Below are 19,125 nucleotides of genomic sequence, written 5' to 3'. Positions count from 1 at the left end.
TCTGAAACTGATCCTGGATTAATGCATAAACCATCCAGAAGTCATGCAGAAGTCAACTGGAACACAACTGGAATGCGGTTGAAACCACCAAGACGCAATGGCCACAATCAAAGCATAATTCAATTTGAAGTGTTTGGTAATAAAGATGAATTATTGGGTTTCAATTCATATTATTTATATGCGCATGAAGGTGGTAATTTCTCTCACTTTGCTAATGTAACTGTCATGTGCGCATGTTTAAGTTTGTTACAGATCACAGGTTGAGCCTCCCGCAGATCAACAACATGTACATCCCTGTTAGAATGATGTGAAAGGCCCATCTGAATTGGCATATTTCCCTAAAGAAGGCAGGTATCATCTAGAATTGAGCCAAAAAAGGATGAAAGTAGGTTGAAAATATGAGTAAAGTCAAGCTTGGAGGTGTGTGGTTCCAGATTTCAGATAGGCATCCTGGCTTCTTGTCAGGCAAGGTGATGCTAAGAGGATATCTCTTCTGGCGACACCCGCTGATGGATAAAAAGCGGAAGGATAGTCTGGAATTGGGATGGTTTCTATTTCAAAGAAATAAAGAAAAAGGCAATAAAAAGGAGGGGTCCGACAGAGCGGGGGTGGTTTGGATCCCTCCTGAGATAAGACTGGGGCCTGAGAAGCAGGTGTGGTTGTGATCCCAGATGGTAGATAGATGTGGAGAGCGCGTCGGGGCAGTGGAAGGGATTTCTACTTACTTGAATAAGTCCTTCCTGTAGCAACGCGTTGCTCGGCGAGAGGAGAGGAGGTGTGAGTGCTTAAGACGCCGAGATCCTGAAGGCGCTGTTGGGCTGAGTCTTGACAAGAAAAGATATCAAGAAGTTTGGCGGTCGAGGCGGTCAGGTTTTTGAGAGGATGTAATAAGCTGAGGAGCCAAGAAGGAGGGGAACTCACCTCCTTAAATATCCCATTGGCTCCCTTGGAGAGATTCTTCTTGCGGAGGATGCTTCGGCTGGAAGAATGTTTATTTTGAAATAAGTCATACTCCATCCGATCTTGGGAGTATGACTGGTTTTTTAGGGTTTTCAATGACAGGTAGTGTAGAGGCCTGTCATTAGATTTGATTATATGTCACTTGTCTGTCTTGTGTCCTCGGTAATACAGTACTGTGACAGTTTTATGATGTAAGAGCTCTATTCTTATTTGCCGTGGTGCGCAGGAGGTGTTCGCTGAGGTGCGCAAGAGGTAAGTCATATGATCTTAAGGTATTTCTGCTTTGCGCGCGCTAGGCGCTAATTAACTTATAAGTAATAATGTCTCTAATTAATGTTTTTTACAAGTTTGTCACGATGGCTCGTGGTACGTAGCCAGCTGACATTTCCTCCCCCTAAAGATGAGGTTACTCAAAAAGATTTGTTACTAGGCTTATTTAGTCCTCTTTGAAGCTCTAAAAGTCCGCAGATGAATGGGTCCATCTGGGATGTTGTTTTCTGGTAGCCATTCGTCTTTGTCTGCTGATTGGTTTTTATACCTCACCAAATACAGGCGGATATCTTTCCCGTTTAATCGCTCCTTTTTTTCTTTGAGTATTTTTTGTACTTGTAGTTTTGGCGAATCAATGGGTTCTTCCATTGGAATTTCCTGCCTAATGCTATCCAAGTCTCCCTCCCTGGCTTTCCAGGGTTTGATCAAACTCACCGGAAACACAGGATGTTTGCGCGATAACTCTTTGCTAAGTATTACCTCAACCGCGTTCTTTCCGTGGAGTTGTTTGATGACAAACGGTCCGACAAAAGAAGGTTTGAGTTTCTTATTTCCTCCCAAATTATTTGAAATGTTGGTTCTCTATGGCTCTTATCCCATCAATTTTTGTTGTACTCTACTGCGTCTGATACACACTGGTTAGCGTGATCTTGCGCAAAATCTAGCATTTTTGTAAAGTCTGATGCTGTGGGATGAACATGAGGTAATTGGTCATTGACTGTGTTTCTTGGCATCCTAGGAATCCAACCCCTTTCTAGCACATAGGGGGCGTCTCTTGTTGTGGAGTGTTTGCTACTGTTGTATGCTATTTCTAGGGCTGGAAGAAGACTTACCCAATCATGAGTATACCCGTCTTGATTCTTAAATTCTAGTCCAAAGGAACAGAATCTGCGGAGCATATCTTCTAGAGTTTGGATCATGCGTTCAGCTAGCCCATCCGTCTGCGGGTGATAGGCCGTAGAGAAGGCTAGTTTAGTTCCTAACATGTCATGTAGGTTGCGCCAGAATTCCGACGTGAATTTTGGATCCCAGTCACTGATAATGATTTTTGGGATCCCTACATCCGACATTACTCTGTTCCAGAATAACAGCGCCACCTCCATAGCGGTGTCGTCTTTGTGATTAGGGATAAATCTTGCTCTTTTGGAGAGACGTTCCACTATCACTAAAACTGAGTTAAAGGAGTAGGCGCCCGCAGGTGGGAGTCCAGTCACAAAGTCCATGTTGATCATCTCCCACTGGCGAGTAGGCTCCTTGATTTTTTGCAGGAGGCTAAACCTTTTACCCGTTTGTTTGTTAGATTTTTGGCACACGTTGCAAGACTGGATATATGTCTGGGCTTCCTTTAGCCAATTCGGCCACCAATCCGTATTCTTGATTCTTTCTAATGTTCTTTATTCCAACAGATGTCCTGAATTCACATTATCATGACATTCTGCTAGGATATCCAGTATCTGTGTCTTGTCACTAGAATGTTTATGCCTGTAGTATGACAGTCCGTCTAACAGGGTGAATCTACCTAATTTGTAGTGCTGCGACAAGTCCGAATGCAAGCTAGCAATTAACTCTGGGGGACTGTTGTCATTCTTAAGTATTTCTACTAATCCAAGTTTATTAAATCCACACAAACGTGGAAACTCAGATCTAAGTTTTGGCATGTTTTATTGCAAAACACCACAAGAATATCACACACACAATAGACAAGTTGAAAGAATCCCCAAACACCTTAAATAGGCACCTTGGATTGACCCTCCAGCCGTGCCAAAGCAACAAGCAAAAAAGGGCCGGTTGTGAAGGACTCTGTGAGGAGCCGTCAAGGAGGGGCCTAATCAAGCAATTAGGGCGCCTCCAGGGAGGGGGTGGGACAAAACCAGAACCCCTGGGGGACAGCGGACACAAACCTCACCCCCTTTAAATATCCAAACATCTGGCATCACGTGCACTAGCCTTGCCTCGGTCCAGCGCCACGCCAACCGCATCCTCGCCGGCGCCATGCCTACTGAATCCGTGCCAACGCCCACCGTAGCCTCTACAACTGAGGGTCCAAGGCCTCACCTTGACCGTTTCGGGCAATGTTTTTACTTGAGAAAGGGGCCAACAAGCCTACGTCAAACAATTCTCCAACAGCGTCCGGTGGTCCATCTAGCGCACATTCTGCCTCGAGGTACGAGACCATCCGGCAATTAGGCGTAGCATTTCCTCCGACAAGCGATTCAAGCAGTGGATCAACCTTTGTGCGTCAATTAGTATTGACCCCTGATTTACAACGGAAAGCTAGCACTGGTCAACTGAGAAGGACTGGTGCCAGTTGGACATCCAATCTGCATGGGGCTCATGTGATAAGTCCGAAGGCAAGCGAGTTGGTTGTTGCTGAACTTGCATTGGATCAAAATTTTTATCCACACGGGTGTTGAGTCTCTTGGAAGGCATGCTTTCTGAAGCCTGGAACCAAAACAATCATCAAAAACAATATCAAGTTTCCGTTTCCACCCAAAGCCGACACGTTGATGCTGCCGTTAAAAGTCTCCTTTCACCAGATGCCAAGCCCCACCATCTTTGCCGCCTCCTTGGACCCAGCTGTTAGGAGAGAACACATATTGTTGAGGATGACATTACCAGTGGGAGAGATACACTCTCCCATCAAAGACCCTTTGACTAGCCATTCGGATTCAGAACCGTCACCTCCACCCCTCTGGTATACTCAAATGAGTAAGCGGGCAACAGTGGTCCACCTCTCCATCGAGCAGATTACGGCGAGCAAAGATGGCAATATTCCCCGACTGCCACATGAGCATTCCAAGGGTCTCAAGAAATCACAAGATTTACAAGCGATCATCAATGGTGAAAAGAAGAAGGTCATCCCGATTGAAGAGAGTCAAGCAGAACTTACGCGTCGGGAAGTGGATGATTATGTGGGGGTCTACCCTTCAATTTCTCGGTGAGCGGTGTTTCATGAGTTTGATGTGGGAGAGATCACTTGCTAACGGCACATTCTTTTTAAATGCCCAACTGACCGGTAAAGTCTTGGCCGAATTTCAAGCACATTACCTAAGCGACAAGTATCACAACCAACGCTGAGTTCTAGCGTGGTGGAGAGTGTCTTACCGCCTGAGATGAAACGGCCGTTGGCTACCTCGATCAATTTCAAGAGTGACGTGGATGATCACGCGGGATTGTGTTCCTTGCCAGGCTCAGCCATGGAATCACCCCACCTATTATCACCCGTCAATGAAGTTCGTGAGCCAGAGGAAGAAGGTGGAAAACAGAACCTCATCCATGGCTCCCATAACCTGGTAAGTCAGGAGTTATTTTGAAATTGCTGCACCTGGATGCTTGCATGAAAGTTTTCGCTGCAAACAATGAATGTTTCACAGGAGGTCGAATTGATAAACCGGCCTGAAAACAGAAGCTTTTAAGCATTCAAAAAATTCATTTTCAGAAGCCATAACAATAGTCATGCAAAAAATAATGCCACGGCGAGTAAAAATGAGCAGGCCAAACAATCCACGAGTTTTCTGCGTCAATTTATCTTCAGGAAAAGGGCTTATACCAATTGCCATCTCGTCCTCACTGCCTTGATCTCTTTCTTGCTAGGTTAGATCTTAAGATCAATGTTAATTCCAAGCGATTACTTGATCATCCCGCCTTCTCCCCCACCTTCATCCAAGCCCTGCTTTTCATATCCTCCGTCCTCACCATTGTCCGCTGTTCTCAGCACCACGGCAACCCTCAACAAAGACATCAAAGCTGACCAAGGTGGCGGTGCTCACCATGCGAGTGATTTCTGTGCTACACCTAGCAACCAGTATCAAAGTTATTTTAGACTATCCAAATCAGATCAACAGTTGCTAAAATTACTACAAACTAGAAATCATTGGAAACAACTCTGAAAAATCTTTGACTTCAACCTCAACTTTTTCTCTTACTTCCTCTATTCTTCTTGGAGTATTGTCATTACTTTTGTCAAGAATTAGCTGTCCATTTTCCTGGTTGGTTTTTAGGTACCTTGAGTCTGGATGTTCTCTGTTTGAAACTTGTATTGCTTTCCTTTATACTTTGGAGTGTGTCCACTATGTTTAAAAACCTGTAAATTTTACTTCAAATTACAAACTCTACAGTCTGATTCATTTCAGGAAAAAAAAACCATGGAACGGAATTCATAGCTATCCCATAAATACTTAACTAGATAGCAATGTCAGTTCAAGTCTTCATCTTGAGGAACATTAGATCTTACTGCCTTACTTATTGTAAAGCAGACTTGATGAACTGGACTTTGTTGTTGTTCATGAGCTCACAACCTGTTGAATGAAAGAGCAAGGCTGTAGCCAATATGATCCAAGGTATTTATTGGGTGGTGCTGCATATCAAATTTTTCTTCCAATACCCAACAAAAGCAGTATCACAGATTGTATTGGAAAGCCAATAAAATACAGTGGTATTGTATTGGTCAAATATATGTCTTTTCGGGGTGATGTGGATAAAATCCAATCACTCATCCCAGCAATACATCTGGTATTGGATTATATTGGTGCTCTGATACAAGCTATTCCAATATGATACCACTACCATTCATTGTGCTAAAAAACAATCCAATGCCAAAACATGTATTGGACTGTTACAATTTTGCACTAAAAAATAATGCACGAGTTTTTTCCGCTACAAAAGAGACCATAGTGGTAATGTATGCAGGGGTGTTGCACAGCATGATAGCACATTTAGTGCAGTGTTAGCACAAATCTGCTTCAAACTTTGGCTTGCCAGAAACAGCAGGGGTCTTTTAGTTCTATGTCAATTCCTGACGACTAGACTTTCTGATAACTGATGTGGTGTTTTATCAGACAAGCACTGCACTGGTCCAAATTGAGCTTTTTTTGTTCAAAAACAGGAATTTAACCTTGCAGCGGCGAAGCCGCCTTGGCCTCTAGTGTCAAAAAATCTGCATTACTATTGTAACTACTTCTCACTAAGTCATAGAAGGCTTCCTCTAGATCACAAACGTGAATTCCCAGGATAGGAAAGATGTCCTCATCCTCCGGATCATATGCGGGGTTGTCTGGAGTGTTTGGAAGTGCCCACCTGCTCAATCCATTGGCGTTTCTATGCTTTTTGCCTTCTTTATGAACAATAGCCATATGCCCGCGGTACTGCTGAACTGCTATTTGCCATTGGAGCATGTGCCTATTTGGGGTCTTCATGTTCATCAGAGTTCTTACTGCCATGCAATCGGTTATGACTACAAAGTAAGAACCATCTAAGTAGTAATGCAATTTTTCCAACGCCCAGACTAAAGCAAGACACTCCATTTGACTTGCTCCGTACCGCTTCTTGGACTCTTTGATCTGACGAGAGATAAAAAGAATTGGTTTTTCTACTAACTGGTTGTCCTCCATGAATTCTTGGTGAAGAGCCGCCCCTAACCCATCCATGCACGCATCAATATACAGAATGAATGGTTTATCATAGTCTGGTTGAGCTAATACTGGCGCGGTAGTTAGTAGTCTTTTTAGTTCTTTGTAGTTTTGTACTCTTTTGTGTGTCATTTCAAAAATTGTATCATCATTACATAGGGCATACAAGTTTTTACTGAAATTTGCGAATTGGGGAATATACTGTCTATAGTAACTACAGAAACCAAGAAAAGACATCATTTCCTTCTTATTGACCGGCATAGGTTTCAGTAGGACCGCTGCTACATTATGTTGGTCCACTGCTAGCCTGAGGCCCGAAACCATACAGCCTAAGGTTTTCAGCTCGTCATATCCAAAATTACTCTTCTTTATGGAAACTAGAGGCCAAGGCGGCTGCGCCGCTGCAGAGCCCACATGCCCAGATGCACTCTTCAGCAACAGTGATTTTTTTAGGGGCCCAAAGGTCACTCCAAAATTTATTGGAGTGGACATAAGTTCACTCCTTTTTTGGAGTGCATTAAGTAATCCTTTGGAGTGCATAAAGCTGGCCCATTTTTACTCAGCAGCAAATAAAATTCACTCAGCTTTGGTAGTTAATTTGTTCATGCTTTTTAATTCTCAATGTATAGAAAGTTTTGAGGTAATAGGGGGGTTCACAATAGGATAAAAATAAAACTTTAGGCTGATTTTAAGGCCTTTATGAACAATTTTTTAGAAAATGAAGAAGTTTCTGTGATTCTCAGGGGACACCCAGTCCTGTACATCTTGCCAGAATTTTAAAAATTTGTTGATAAAGGCCTTAAAATTGACTATAAAATTACGGACGTACTTTGCGCAGCAGCGAAAAACTCTTCGCGCACAGAATGGACCGTCCCCCGACGTCAAGCCCGCTGTGCGCGCAAGCCAAAAAATACTTCGCGCACAGCGACTTCCCCCAAAAGAAGGAGGGAGTTTTTCTGTGTTTCTTTTTGATGGATCAAAAGAGGGGGTCTTGCTTGCCCCCTCCAAAAAATCTTGGATTTTTTGGAGGTGTCCTCCATCATGTAAATTTTTTTATAATATGAATCCAAAAAATAAGCTCCCCCTGCCCCGATAACCCACCCCGGGGAATTTTGACCTGCCAAAACTCAAGCGGTCGGGTATGCAGCCCCTCGAAAAGAAAGTTCGAGGGGCAGCAGCTCCGGCTAACTCCCAGCCGCCGTGCCGTGCCGATGGCCGGCACAGGCCATCGAGCGGAGTTACACGCTCCCCGATGACCGGCCAGCACAGACTACCGGTCATTGAGGGGATCATGTACTCCTCTCGATGGCCACTCTGTTTTGGTCATCGACAGGAGTAGGTCATCGACAGGAGTAGGTCATCGACAGGAGTACAAACTTCCCTCGATGACGTTCCGGTCACGAGGGGAGTGTTCACTCCTCTCGACAACCGGAGCAACTGGGCCGTCAAGGGGAGTACGTACATACATACTCCTCTCTCGATGACCGGAACATTCCGGTCATCGAGAGGAATAAATCCTTCCCTCGATGACCGAGTCCGTTCCGGTCATCGAGGGGGGTGTTCACTCCTCTCGATGACCGGGTCCGTGCCGGTCATCGAGAGGAGTACATACTTCCCTCGATGACCGGGTCCGTTCCGGTCATCGAGGGAAGTGTTCACTCCTCTCGATGACCGGAGCAATCGGGTCATCGAGGGGGGTATGTAATCCTCTCAATGACCGGGCCCGTTCCGGTCATCAAGGGGAATATTCACTCCTCTCGACGACCGGAGCAATCGGGTCATCGAGGGTGTACTCCTCTCGATGACCGGAACGTCCCGGGCTTTCTCGGAGGAGTACGTACTCCTCTTGGTGACCTGGTTGCTCCGGTTGTCGAGAGGAGTGAACACCCCCTCAATGACCGGGCCCGTTCCGATCGAGGTGAGCCGGAACGGACCCGGTACCGGAACGGACCCGGTCACCGAGGGAAGTATGTACTCCTCTCGATGACCGGGTCCGTTCCGGTCATCGAGGGGGTGTTCACTCCTCTCGATGACCGGGTCCGTGCCGGTCATCGAGAGGAGTACATACTTCCCTCGATGACCGGGTCCGAGTGAACACCCCCTCGATGACCGGAAATTTGTGCCACATGCACACAGGTGCTGGCCGGTCATCGGGGAGTGTGTAACTCCGCTCGATGGCCTGTGCCGGCCATCGGCACGGCGGCTGGGGGATAGCCGGGCCCGGAGTTGCTGCCCCTCGAACTTTCTTTTCGAGGGGCTGGGTACCCGACCGCTGAAGTCTTAGCGGTGAAAAGTCCCCGGGGTGGGCTATCGGGGTAGCGGGTGCCTTTTTTTTGGATTAATATTATGATTTTTTTTTTACATGACAAGGACACCTCCAAAAAATCTAATATTTTTTGGAGAGGGCAGTTAAGACCCGCTCTTTTGATCCATCAAAAAAAATTTGGGAAAAATCCCCTCCTTCTTTCGGGGGAAGTCGCTGTGCGCGAAATTTCTCCGCTTGCGCGCACAGCGGGATCGACGTCGGGGGACGGTCGATTCTGTGCGCGAAGAGTTTTTCGCTGCTGCGCGAAGTAGGTCCGTAAAATTATATTTTTATCCCATTGTGAACCCCCCTAATATGTAATCACCTAAGTTAATTTTTTATGTTGGGCAAAAATGAATTCCTTCAAATATGTTCTCATAGTGATAACAAAAGCTTGAGAACCAACTTAACCAAGTACCTCACTCCTCCGGGCATGCATCTTGCAAAGAAAGCCTCCAACAGCCCTCAGCAGCAGGGACTTGGGTCCTATTGCCCCCAGGAGTGATTTACCATTCTGCCATGGAGAGGGCGGACAAGGCGCGCAGGGTCAGACTTTTCAATGCATGTATGCACCTAAAACACCATTCCTATCACACCTTACTAGCTGATTTTCCACACTCCAGAACCTTGGTGCCCTCAGAAGTATGAAGGAAAACCCTGGCAAAATTCTAACACCCACCACAATAAAAAGACTGTTACAGATTCATCATGGGCAGGGCTGTCATGTGTACAATGCCAATGAAAAGAAGAAAAAAAGTAACTAGAACTTAGATGAGAAGGGTCTTGAGTGTGAAAGATTCAAGATGTATTTCTATTCCCTTGCTTCAAAGAAAGAAAACAAAGAAAAGAGGAGTTTGCCAAGATGATAGATGAGAGACAAGGAACAGGAATAGATTGACATTATGCACAGATAAAAAAACATGGTTGAGGGGAGGCAGGACTGGTATAAATGTATATGTGTATGTATATATAGGAAAAGTGGCGGGAAAAAAGGCTGGACACACAGAGATGTTTGGAAAAATGGAATGTTAGCCTTGGTTTTGGTCTTGGTATTTTTCAATGTATTGGGAAGAGGGAGGTGGATGGGCCGGGAGGGGAAGCAAAAAAACAACAGGGGAACTGAGATGGAGACAAAGCAGAGATACTGTTGATTGTGGAAACTATAAAACAAATGGCAGTCTGATGTTGGACAGTCACGCTGTCACCAGAACAAAACAGCATTCAAGATATTACAGAAACACAAACGGACAAAAAATTAGCTAAGAGAAAGTTAGACAGCCAAGAAGCAGGAGAAATGGGGAGGAAGACGCACGGAGGGGACACTCAATAATTGAAGACCACCTCGTGCCCCGCAGGAGTATCGAGGTCGTTATAAGCGATGACGGTTTTCAACCTAGGGTCATACGCAACGAGGGCCATTCGGGGCGGATTAGCGGCAGCAGCAGCAGCGGGATTGAAAGCGGCGTTTGGGGGCCTGTTGAACTCGTCTCTTCAGGAGCGTTTTTGGTCGTGGTAATGAGGGTGCAGGGGCAGGCTGATTTCCTCGGCGAAGTGTCTCAAGATCTGTTCGCCCAAACACTGGTTTTTTCCATTGGGGGATCTGATGGGGTCCGCGGGGGAAGGGGTGGGGCTGGAAGGCAGACGGGTAGGCCGCGCCCGGGTCCATGTTTCCCATGTACCCCATATCCAGGACCGCCCCATCATCGAGCCATTGGGGAACATCAGCACAGGCCCGGCCATTGGGGGAGGGTAGGAGTGGGTAGGGCCATAGGGCGGATATATCGGGGGCATGTAACTCCCGTACGGCCCGCCCATCATCATTCCCCTTGGCTCACTCATTGAGTTGTTCATCAGCGGGGCGTGGAGCCTCCGTTGTGGAAGTCTCTCGGGTGGCCGTGGCCCATACTCGCCATCATCCTATGAGGCGCCGAGGGGCCCGCGGAGAGCCCCTTGTGCGCTAGGGAATGCCCATATTCTTGCGGCGATGTGGCCTGGGTCGTGGTATGCGAAGGGCATCAGATGTAATTGTTGAATAATTTAATCTCCAAGAAGTTGGGGGGAAGACTATCATAAGTCACACAAGCATATTGCCGCAGTGAGAAAACCAAGTCTTGTGCCTACCCTTTCAATGGAGTCCTGATTGATCACTTCTCCATGTTTGGACATGATGTGCTTTTAGATCAAGTTCATCGCTTTGAACAGCTTGCCACAGCTCTTGCACTGAAACTTCCCGGCCCCTTCGTCTAGAATCTGAGGCTGGCACAATCAATGTCCCTATGTGTCTGTGGTGGGATGATCTATGAATCATACTCACTCGTCAACTCTCTCGCCACCAAAATCCCAAGGGTTGACTTCAGATGGAGTCAGGATCAGTACACACCCGGGCGAATCGGGAAAAGCGCCTGCGCCCACCTGACGCTTCAGTCGTACATGCGCCAGGTGGGCGGTACAGTACGCCAGGATGACCAGGAGGGGATACTGACGCCACCATGACACGCCTTGGGTCGTGAGGCATTCATGAATCTGTCAACAACAATTCCAGGAAAAATACATAATGAAGTCGCCGATCTGTATGTAACCGTTACGCACAATGAAGAAATTCTGTACATAAGATTACCAGCAGTTTGGTTGTTGGGTGCAACAGCATCAGCCCACCCCACAGTGGTTGCCTGGTACTAAGATGACCAGGGGCTTCGTCACGCGGATCAGCCGGCCTGCCCTATGCCCCGGGCATGCTCAAGGGGATGTTTGCCCTGTAGCCTCCATATTCTATAAGACCCCACCTTGTCTGTCACCAGAAGCTTACCTTCCTATTTATATTTCTCTTACTTTCTCATCTCACTCAGCAACCTCATATTCTACAATAAGATGCAACAACAGCTCCTTTCAATTACATGACTTCATGTTCATCGCACTTGGTCTTGCCACAGTTGATTACGCTATTACAAATCTTACAACTCCCGGATTAAAAAAACTCGTACCGGGCCCAAAAATCAGATCTTGTATCACCTGACCTGCTTCCGAGCTTTTAGCCCCGGACAACTATGTTCTACGCTTCCCAGCAACTCCCAGCATTTCACCCTTAAAAATTCAACGTCCATCACATTGGCCCGCGCAAGAAATTCGGCCATGTGTCCCGTGTGATTAAGCAGTTTCTCAGCTCCTTTCAGCGCCTTGATGCCAGCTTCTTGCATGTGATTAACCAGTTTCTCAACTTCGTCGCGAGGGAGGCATTGAACAACCGAGATCCCCATGAACTTCGCCGATTTTGGTTTGGAGGCCGTTGGACATCTTCCATACACTTCATTTTCTATCTCCTTGCTTGCGTTCAGAAACCACCACATCGACTCGGGTGAAGATTTATTGGAGATGAGGCGGCGATTCTTGGCGGTCTTCATGATGTCAGTCGTTTTCTTGAGTGCCCGTACTAGAGAATTCAAGAGATTCAACCTGTGATGATCTTGTTCCTGTGCAGACATGGTCTTGAGGCGTTCTTGAAGGTTGTACGACGGCTCAGGATGATTGAAATCTTCTGCGCAGGTGCGGATGAAGTCGGCCAACTCCTGTTCTGTCATCAAGCGTTCATCGATGTCCGAACTGTTGGCTGGTCGTTTCCTCTTGTTCTGAGGCCTGTCCAAGTTCTTTGCGGGCATCTGCGCAGGTGCAGGCCGAGGAGGAGGCTCTCTTCGGATGGCTAAGTACGCCAGGTCAGAGCCCGAGTCAGTGGGCACCGCTGCCAAGTGGGTTTGGTGGGAAGCCGGTCTGGCTAGAAACTCGACCGGATTTTCAACAACTAACAGAGAGTACTCCCTTGCGAGGTAGTACATGTGTTTACATGCACTGCCATAGTTTCTGAAGTATTCACACAAACAGCTTGCAACCCGACCAAGCGTGCCCCCCTGAGTCTCCTCGTATCAAACAGTGTATGACTTGGATGTTGGAGCCGTGAATGAACAGATGTGGAACTGCTTTTCATGTTGATTAGTTTTGATACTTTTTCGGAGAACATGAACAAGGAAAGAGAACAGATACCCACATAATTAGCGTGCCTTATGACATGTATTCCCAGTAGTGACATGACCACTGGGCTGTACCCGTCAATGCTATCCTTCGCGAGAGACTGAAACTTGTTGGTCGTCTGGCGCTTTATGCCTCGGGCGACCTGAATCTGTGTCATCACAAACAATGTGTGCACCTGGTCCGTCAACACCTGTACGAGTTCGTCAATCCGTCGGCGCTCGCGAGAATCAGAGAATTGCCCTTTGAGTTTTCGATGCCACGCCTCCACGTAATTATTGGTATGAGTCCCCTGATGGGGGGTCTATGTACAAGATCAATCAGGTTGGATGTAAGTTAGCTGCAAGAGTACTTCAGTAGAAAAAAATTGTGCGACTGACCGAGCGAAAATACATAGCCCAATGTGTCACATTAGTGTGCCATTGAATTTGCACATAGCGGACAAAAGCCGGGTTGATGCGGCTCCACTTGACGTATAGTCGTGCGAGAAGGATTTCCGGGCAGAATCGCTGCTCGTAGAGAACATTGCAAAACTTGGTAATCACATCTTTGGAGTTATCTTGAAGGTACGAGATTGCTTTGCTCTTGAAGGCCTTCAAGACGTGGAACACACACCAATATATCTTGGGTGCTTGTGCACCAAGGTCCGCATAAGCGGCAGTGGCCCCGTTCTTGATAGCAAGAGCACAGTCGCTCATGATGGCACATGGGACAATACCAGTGGTTTGTCGGAGCCATCTCAGAAGTTGTTCGACGGGCTCACTAGGGATGGGAGATAAAATGGAATTAGCTACATCTCACGGATCATGTAGATTTCAGCATAGTAAACTTACGCTGCCGCTGACGCAGTGGACGCCCAGCAGACCGGCAACCCTTTGCCTACAACTGGATCACGGATGACAATGGTATACAAACGAAACTTTTGTCCGTCTGAAAGCGATGCGTTGTCAACGGTGTTGTGCGTGCTATCAATCATGTACATACCCTTTCCGTGGTCGAGAAGTTGTTGTTGTTGCCATGGAGATTGGAAGGCGAATATGAAATCTGGGGAATCTCGTGAGCTGGCGAGAAGGGTGCTCCATCCCTGTTGTTGAAGATTACTAGCCCACAGGGTGATTGATACAAAGGGGTCGGCATCTCGCTTAGCTACAACTGCCATTCGAGTTCGAATCAGATATCGGACGTGGTCGTACTTGATGTATGATGCTTCGGGGACAACACCTGGTTCGACCATCTGAAAATTCTTCATCAGTTTTGAACAATTTATAATTGATGAGATGGAAGAAGGAATGAAACTCACTGCAAAAAGGTCTTGGCAAAGCGACAACTCGTAGATTGCATTCCAGCTGAGCCCCGCAACAACTCGTTCAGTAAGCCAATCCTCGACCATCTTTGGAAGGTGATTAATCTTCATTTCGTCCTCCGAAAAAGGGTTGTGATTGTGTATCCAGGACCATTCGACTCGCAGTGTATTAGTCTTAATGTGATGAAAGATGCTGAATTTGCTCTTGCAGCCACATTTGCGTGACAGAGTGTGCTGTTTTCGGGAGTTTGGGACGGCCTTGTGAATTCCGCTCCGGGGACAGATTAAATCAATCCGAAAGAAGTGATCCGCGGGTTGACCCCTCTTGCTGGTACGAATGGGATTAACAATTTTTTTCTTGGGAGATCGCTGGCGGCTCCACATGACAGTGGCTTGCATTGCAGTGATAAAGTCTTCGGCTTCTGCCCAAGTGCAGCCCGGAATAGTGAAGCTGTGAATAGGAGTAGGAAAAGTGGGCCCAAAACCAGGGGCACGGCGTAACATTCGGAGGGAGTTGGGTACAGCAGTAGCCAAAGATGGAGTGGGAATAGATTGAGTGAAGGGGAGCGGCACTACTTCATATATATCTCCAATGAAAGGGTAGCTGGTTGGTCGCATGATGCTTGGTGTTTTGTATTTGTAAGGAAGAATTTGACGCTGGAACGGGACGTCCACAAGATTGCAGGGGTTGGGTGGATTGAGAATCAATAGAGCACAAAACTTAAGAAAAGATTAATTTTGATTTGAGAAAGAGCTTCATGAGGACGGGTGGAGCAAGACAAATTCAGGGAGATGTAAAGTTGTAAGTTTAACGTGTTGGCATAGAGTGTCCAGTATGCGAGAAAGTATGAAAATTGACAGGCCTGCCTGTGTGCTGGGGAAGGAGAAATTCAATGGGTATATCTGCCAGGACCACTAATTGATTGGTAGGGGATTATAAACCCAAGGCCTCATCCTGTGAAGACACGACTTGCATCTGGAAAGCAACGGTTTTCCCAAAATGTGCGCGGCCAGAGCTGGCAAGGCTCATGAAGTAAATCTGCGCAAGAGGGAAGGAAGGTCCGGGTTTGCAAATAGCATGTGAAATTTAATTTATCCCAAATTGGTTACAAAGATTTGCCTCCACAAGATGAGTCAAATAAGGATTATGCGTTGAATTGTTGTTGACAGATTCACGGGGGGGGTCGTGAGGGCCGTGGTGGCGCCAGTAGAGGCCGCAGGTGGACAGCTGCCCTTGACACCATCAGTCCGGCGCCCGTGGGCGATGCCACCCAAGCGTCTTGGTTGGGGCGGCGTCCTATGGCAGCGTCAGGTAAGGACGCTGCCGTTTCGCACCGGTCATGATTGCGCCGGTGATAGATGACAGGAGCGCTGCGCCACACAGTTGCCACACAGTTGCCCAGCAGTCGGCCTCGACTGCTCGGCGCCACGCGTACGCGAGGGCTCACGAGCTTGACGGGATGCGCCGGCCAGTGAGCAGGTCGGGGGATTGATCACCCTGCCGCCGACCGGCCTCTGCCTGCCCCCAGAGACAGCCCAAAGTACCAGCCCATCTACCTCTCGCCCCCCTCCTCACCCCCCATCATCCACCACCACCTCATCCCGCCTCGCAGCCGCAAGTGCAACCTGCTCCTGCTCACCCTCGCCCCCATCGCCATCTGTCTCTCCTCACTCACCTTCATCTTCAACCAGACCCACCCAACCTCTCCCTCTCCCGCACGCATCTCCATCAAGCTCTTCGACCAGCACCAGCGCCTCAAGTCGCAGGCCAAACAGCTCTCCTCAGACCTCCTCAGCTGGCTCGACTCGGTCCCCAACTCTCTCCGCTCCTCAGCCTCGCCCGACTCTGATCCCGACAACCCCCTGCTCAACCCGCCCGACGATCACTCGCCTCACCCAATCCTCCCTCTCCTCCTCAGCGCACGCCAAGCGTGGCAGTCAACCCTCCAATCACAGCCAATCTCGCTCCAGCAGGCCCGGATCTACTACCACCAGAAATTCTATCCACTCCAACCACCACCCGGCTTCGGCCAGTGGTTCCAGTTCGCCCGGCTCCACAACTTCACTTCGGCTCCTTCCCATGGGCTATGACTGTCGGCCGGTGCATCTTGTTTGATTCTCTTCGGGGAAGGCGGAGCAGGACGACCCACGCGGTGGTCCATTGGCGAAGCTGGGCTGGCGTTGCTGGTGCCGTGGCACCTTGCGTGAGGCATGCTGGGACTTGTATCAAAAACCAACCGGGGCTGCGGGCCTGGCCGGCCCGCGCGCGCAAGGCCCGGGCCCCCCGCATTTCTAGCAGGCTCGCGAGATGGGGCTGGCGCAGCAGCGAGGGGCACCTCGCCCAGACCTACATGGGCGAGGTGCATCCCCATCTTAGGGTTACTAGGCCCCCACAGACTTGGGCCCCCACCGATCGAATTGGTATGAGAACCAGACAACCTGCCCCTCCTCCTACCTTATTGTCCCCCAAGCCTCCCCCACCCCTTCTCCTACCCCTGGCATTCCCGCCCACCCTATCGCCCATCCTTTTGCCCCCCCCCCCCCCCCGCTGACGCGCAACATCCGTCCTTCCCCACACCCCTACTCCCGCGTGTTCCCATGACAGATGCCACAGGCTCAACAAAACATTATGTTATTCTCCATGCTCGGAGCCATCCTCCAGCGAATCAACCCCGGCGCCCCTACCGCTGGGGAGGCTGCCCCCCCCATTGCCCTCAGCCAGGCGGATCAAGTCCGAATAATTGAGTATCTCCCAGCTGTCAAGGTCAGTCAACCCCCCGCCCCCTGCTCCCCAACGCATCTCCCGCCCACACTAACATCCACCATATTACCCCGGACCCAGGAAGTCATGTGAGGAGCGGCCCGCGACGACATGATGATCAGCAATGTCAAAGCGTACGCCAGAGACACCCGAGAACAATCTGTATTCCGCATGGTCATGGTGAGTAAATCACCCTATGACCTAGCCCGCGAAAACTGAACCCTCCTCCCGCTCATCCCCTGCAGAACTCACTTTGCCAACAGCCCGCTCAATACCAGCGCACCCACTTCCCTCCCCAATTTTTAGAACCCAAACGCGGTGAATGCGTAAGTTGTCTAGTATGGGTCACTATGTCCGCAACTCCCCAGCTGACGTTGCGTACCTTATCAGGTGGACCGTACTCGTAGTTGAGAAGGATCACAACCTGTTCGGCTCTTCCCCCCTGGTAGAGCTGCCGGTGCCCAACTGATGCCGAGGTGACTGCGCAGGTGGCGCTTATGGCATGAAAGCTCCAGCCCGGCAATGATCATGACACGTCCTCCCACGACCTCCGCCATGCAGTCCCCCCTCTGCTCCCCATCTGAAGATAGCCCCCCCCCTCTGCCCCATGATTACGTAGCATGATTTGTACCCCAGCGATCTGCAAAATGAATGAGATTCCAGCCAGTCATTGGCATCCCACTAATCACGCAGCGAGCTTGCGCGATACAAATCCAGCGTGATTAACATGGCCCCCCTGAGCCCCCTCCCAGTCGGCTGTGGCTGGTCTGCCGCTCAGTGCCCAAGGCCAAACGGCTGACGGAGCCCGAGTGGTCCTCCCGGCCTTTTGGCCGGCGCCGTGGGCGACCATCCCCCATTGTTGTGCACAATGTTGCAGCAGCTGGCCCCAGATGGCCAGCTCACCCGCGCCCTTGGCCCCGCCCTCTATCGGGCTCGCCTACGTCCTACCCGACAGGAATCAGCCAGGCATCAGGCGCCCTGGCAAGCGTCGATGGGAAGCCAAATTGGTCAGCCCAGAGGCCGCCCAAATGACACCCTAACCGACGACCCCCAGGCCCCGGGAGAGCCGCCCGCCACCCGCCCCCCAAGAGGACAGAGCCCATGTCATCATGCGGCCCGCCGCCCGCCATGCAGGCATCATCCAAACAACCGCGGCGGGCGTGCGCCCGTCGTGGTTTTGCCACACGCCTCTGCGTCGCAAGTCATAGGTGTTGTCCAATGGTTGTATGGGGGGCGCCTGACCTGTACGACATATGAACGGTGGGTGGCGACGCCCAGCCTACATGTGGCAAAATCACGACATGCAGGCGTAAATCTCTTGCAGAGGCAGCCGGGCGCCACAGAGGACAATTGGTGGGCGACCCACTTGTCCCGGTGTGTACGGCTTGGTTGTCAAAGCTACATGCCCAAATCTGCTTGTTGGACCTGAGATGGGTCGAGTTTTGAGCATTGACATTACTCCGGTAACTTTGGGGAGTGGCGGTAGATGAGTGGTCTTCAAGCTGCTGGCAGGAAGCTTCTTTACAAGCATGCTTGGGACATCGTCGACAGAGATCTTCTTGGAAGTTTCAGGCAGCGGGTTGTGAAGTGAACCGTTGACTTCACAACCCGCCGCAATCTTCCAATATATACACACCTCTGATAACCGTTGACTGTCAACGGTTATCAGAGGTGTGTATATGGAAGATTATTTGGAGCATTGTGCACCAGATCCAATTTGCCAAGGGTCTTGACAGACAAAATGTGAGCCAAGTGACACACGCCGCGGCAGCCGTTGGCCAATACACGGATTGGACTCGGAATGGCGGTGGTGTATTAGAGCGCCTACTGTCAAGGCCGGGGCAACAGCGGCTAGGAAACAGGATTTGTTGTAAGGCGTGGTGGGTGTTGACATGGGACGGGTTGCAAGGAACGCGCATGAAGCTCTGTGTGGGACAAACACTGGGAAAACTGTCTATAAATAGACATGGGATGGCATTGATAATTCCCCAGGCAACTCTCCGGGCTGGCTTCCAGCCGGGGGGTTGTCTCACCCCCGTCCGCTGTTGCACTTGCGCAGTTTGACGGGGCGCTACCCGTGGTCCCCCCTTGTGCTTAACGG

General features: G+C 49.3%; 4 protein-coding genes across 4 annotated transcripts; 3 read left to right on the top strand and 1 right to left on the bottom strand.

Moving 5' to 3' along the window:
- Positions 1-3,737: 3,737 nt before the first annotated feature.
- PtA15_6A480 (uncharacterized protein) lies at positions 3,738-4,646 on the top strand (the record flags this gene model as incomplete). Its single annotated transcript, XM_053170190.1, has 3 exons — positions 3,738-4,168; positions 4,253-4,523; positions 4,605-4,646. 3 exons carry the CDS (start codon positions 3,738-3,740, stop codon positions 4,644-4,646), a joined length of 744 nt encoding a protein of 247 aa, XP_053021406.1.
- Positions 4,647-11,833: 7,187 nt separating this feature from the next.
- Positions 11,834-12,596, bottom strand: PtA15_6A479 (uncharacterized protein; the record flags this gene model as incomplete). The annotated part of the gene is made up of 2 exons (XM_053170188.1): positions 11,834-11,893; positions 11,958-12,596. 2 exons carry the CDS (start codon positions 12,594-12,596, stop codon positions 11,834-11,836), a joined length of 699 nt encoding a protein of 232 aa, XP_053021405.1.
- A 2,667-nt stretch (positions 12,597-15,263) lies between these two features.
- Positions 15,264-16,354, top strand: PtA15_6A478 (uncharacterized protein; the record flags this gene model as incomplete). Its single annotated transcript, XM_053170187.1, has 2 exons — positions 15,264-15,322; positions 15,793-16,354. The coding sequence occupies 2 exons, from the start codon at positions 15,264-15,266 to the stop codon at positions 16,352-16,354; spliced, it is 621 nt and encodes a 206-aa protein (XP_053021404.1).
- A 550-nt stretch (positions 16,355-16,904) lies between these two features.
- On the top strand, positions 16,905-18,064 carry PtA15_6A477 (uncharacterized protein; the record flags this gene model as incomplete). The annotated part of the gene is made up of 4 exons (XM_053170186.1): positions 16,905-17,027; positions 17,331-17,350; positions 17,415-17,469; positions 17,777-18,064. The coding sequence occupies 4 exons, from the start codon at positions 16,905-16,907 to the stop codon at positions 18,062-18,064; spliced, it is 486 nt and encodes a 161-aa protein (XP_053021403.1).
- Positions 18,065-19,125: the final 1,061 nt, after the last annotated feature.

This window comes from Puccinia triticina, chromosome 6A (assembly GCF_026914185.1).
Source record: "Puccinia triticina chromosome 6A, complete sequence".
In the NCBI taxonomy this organism is placed as follows: domain Eukaryota; kingdom Fungi; phylum Basidiomycota; class Pucciniomycetes; order Pucciniales; family Pucciniaceae; genus Puccinia; species Puccinia triticina.
This window is presented reverse-complemented; position numbering and strand designations above follow the sequence as displayed.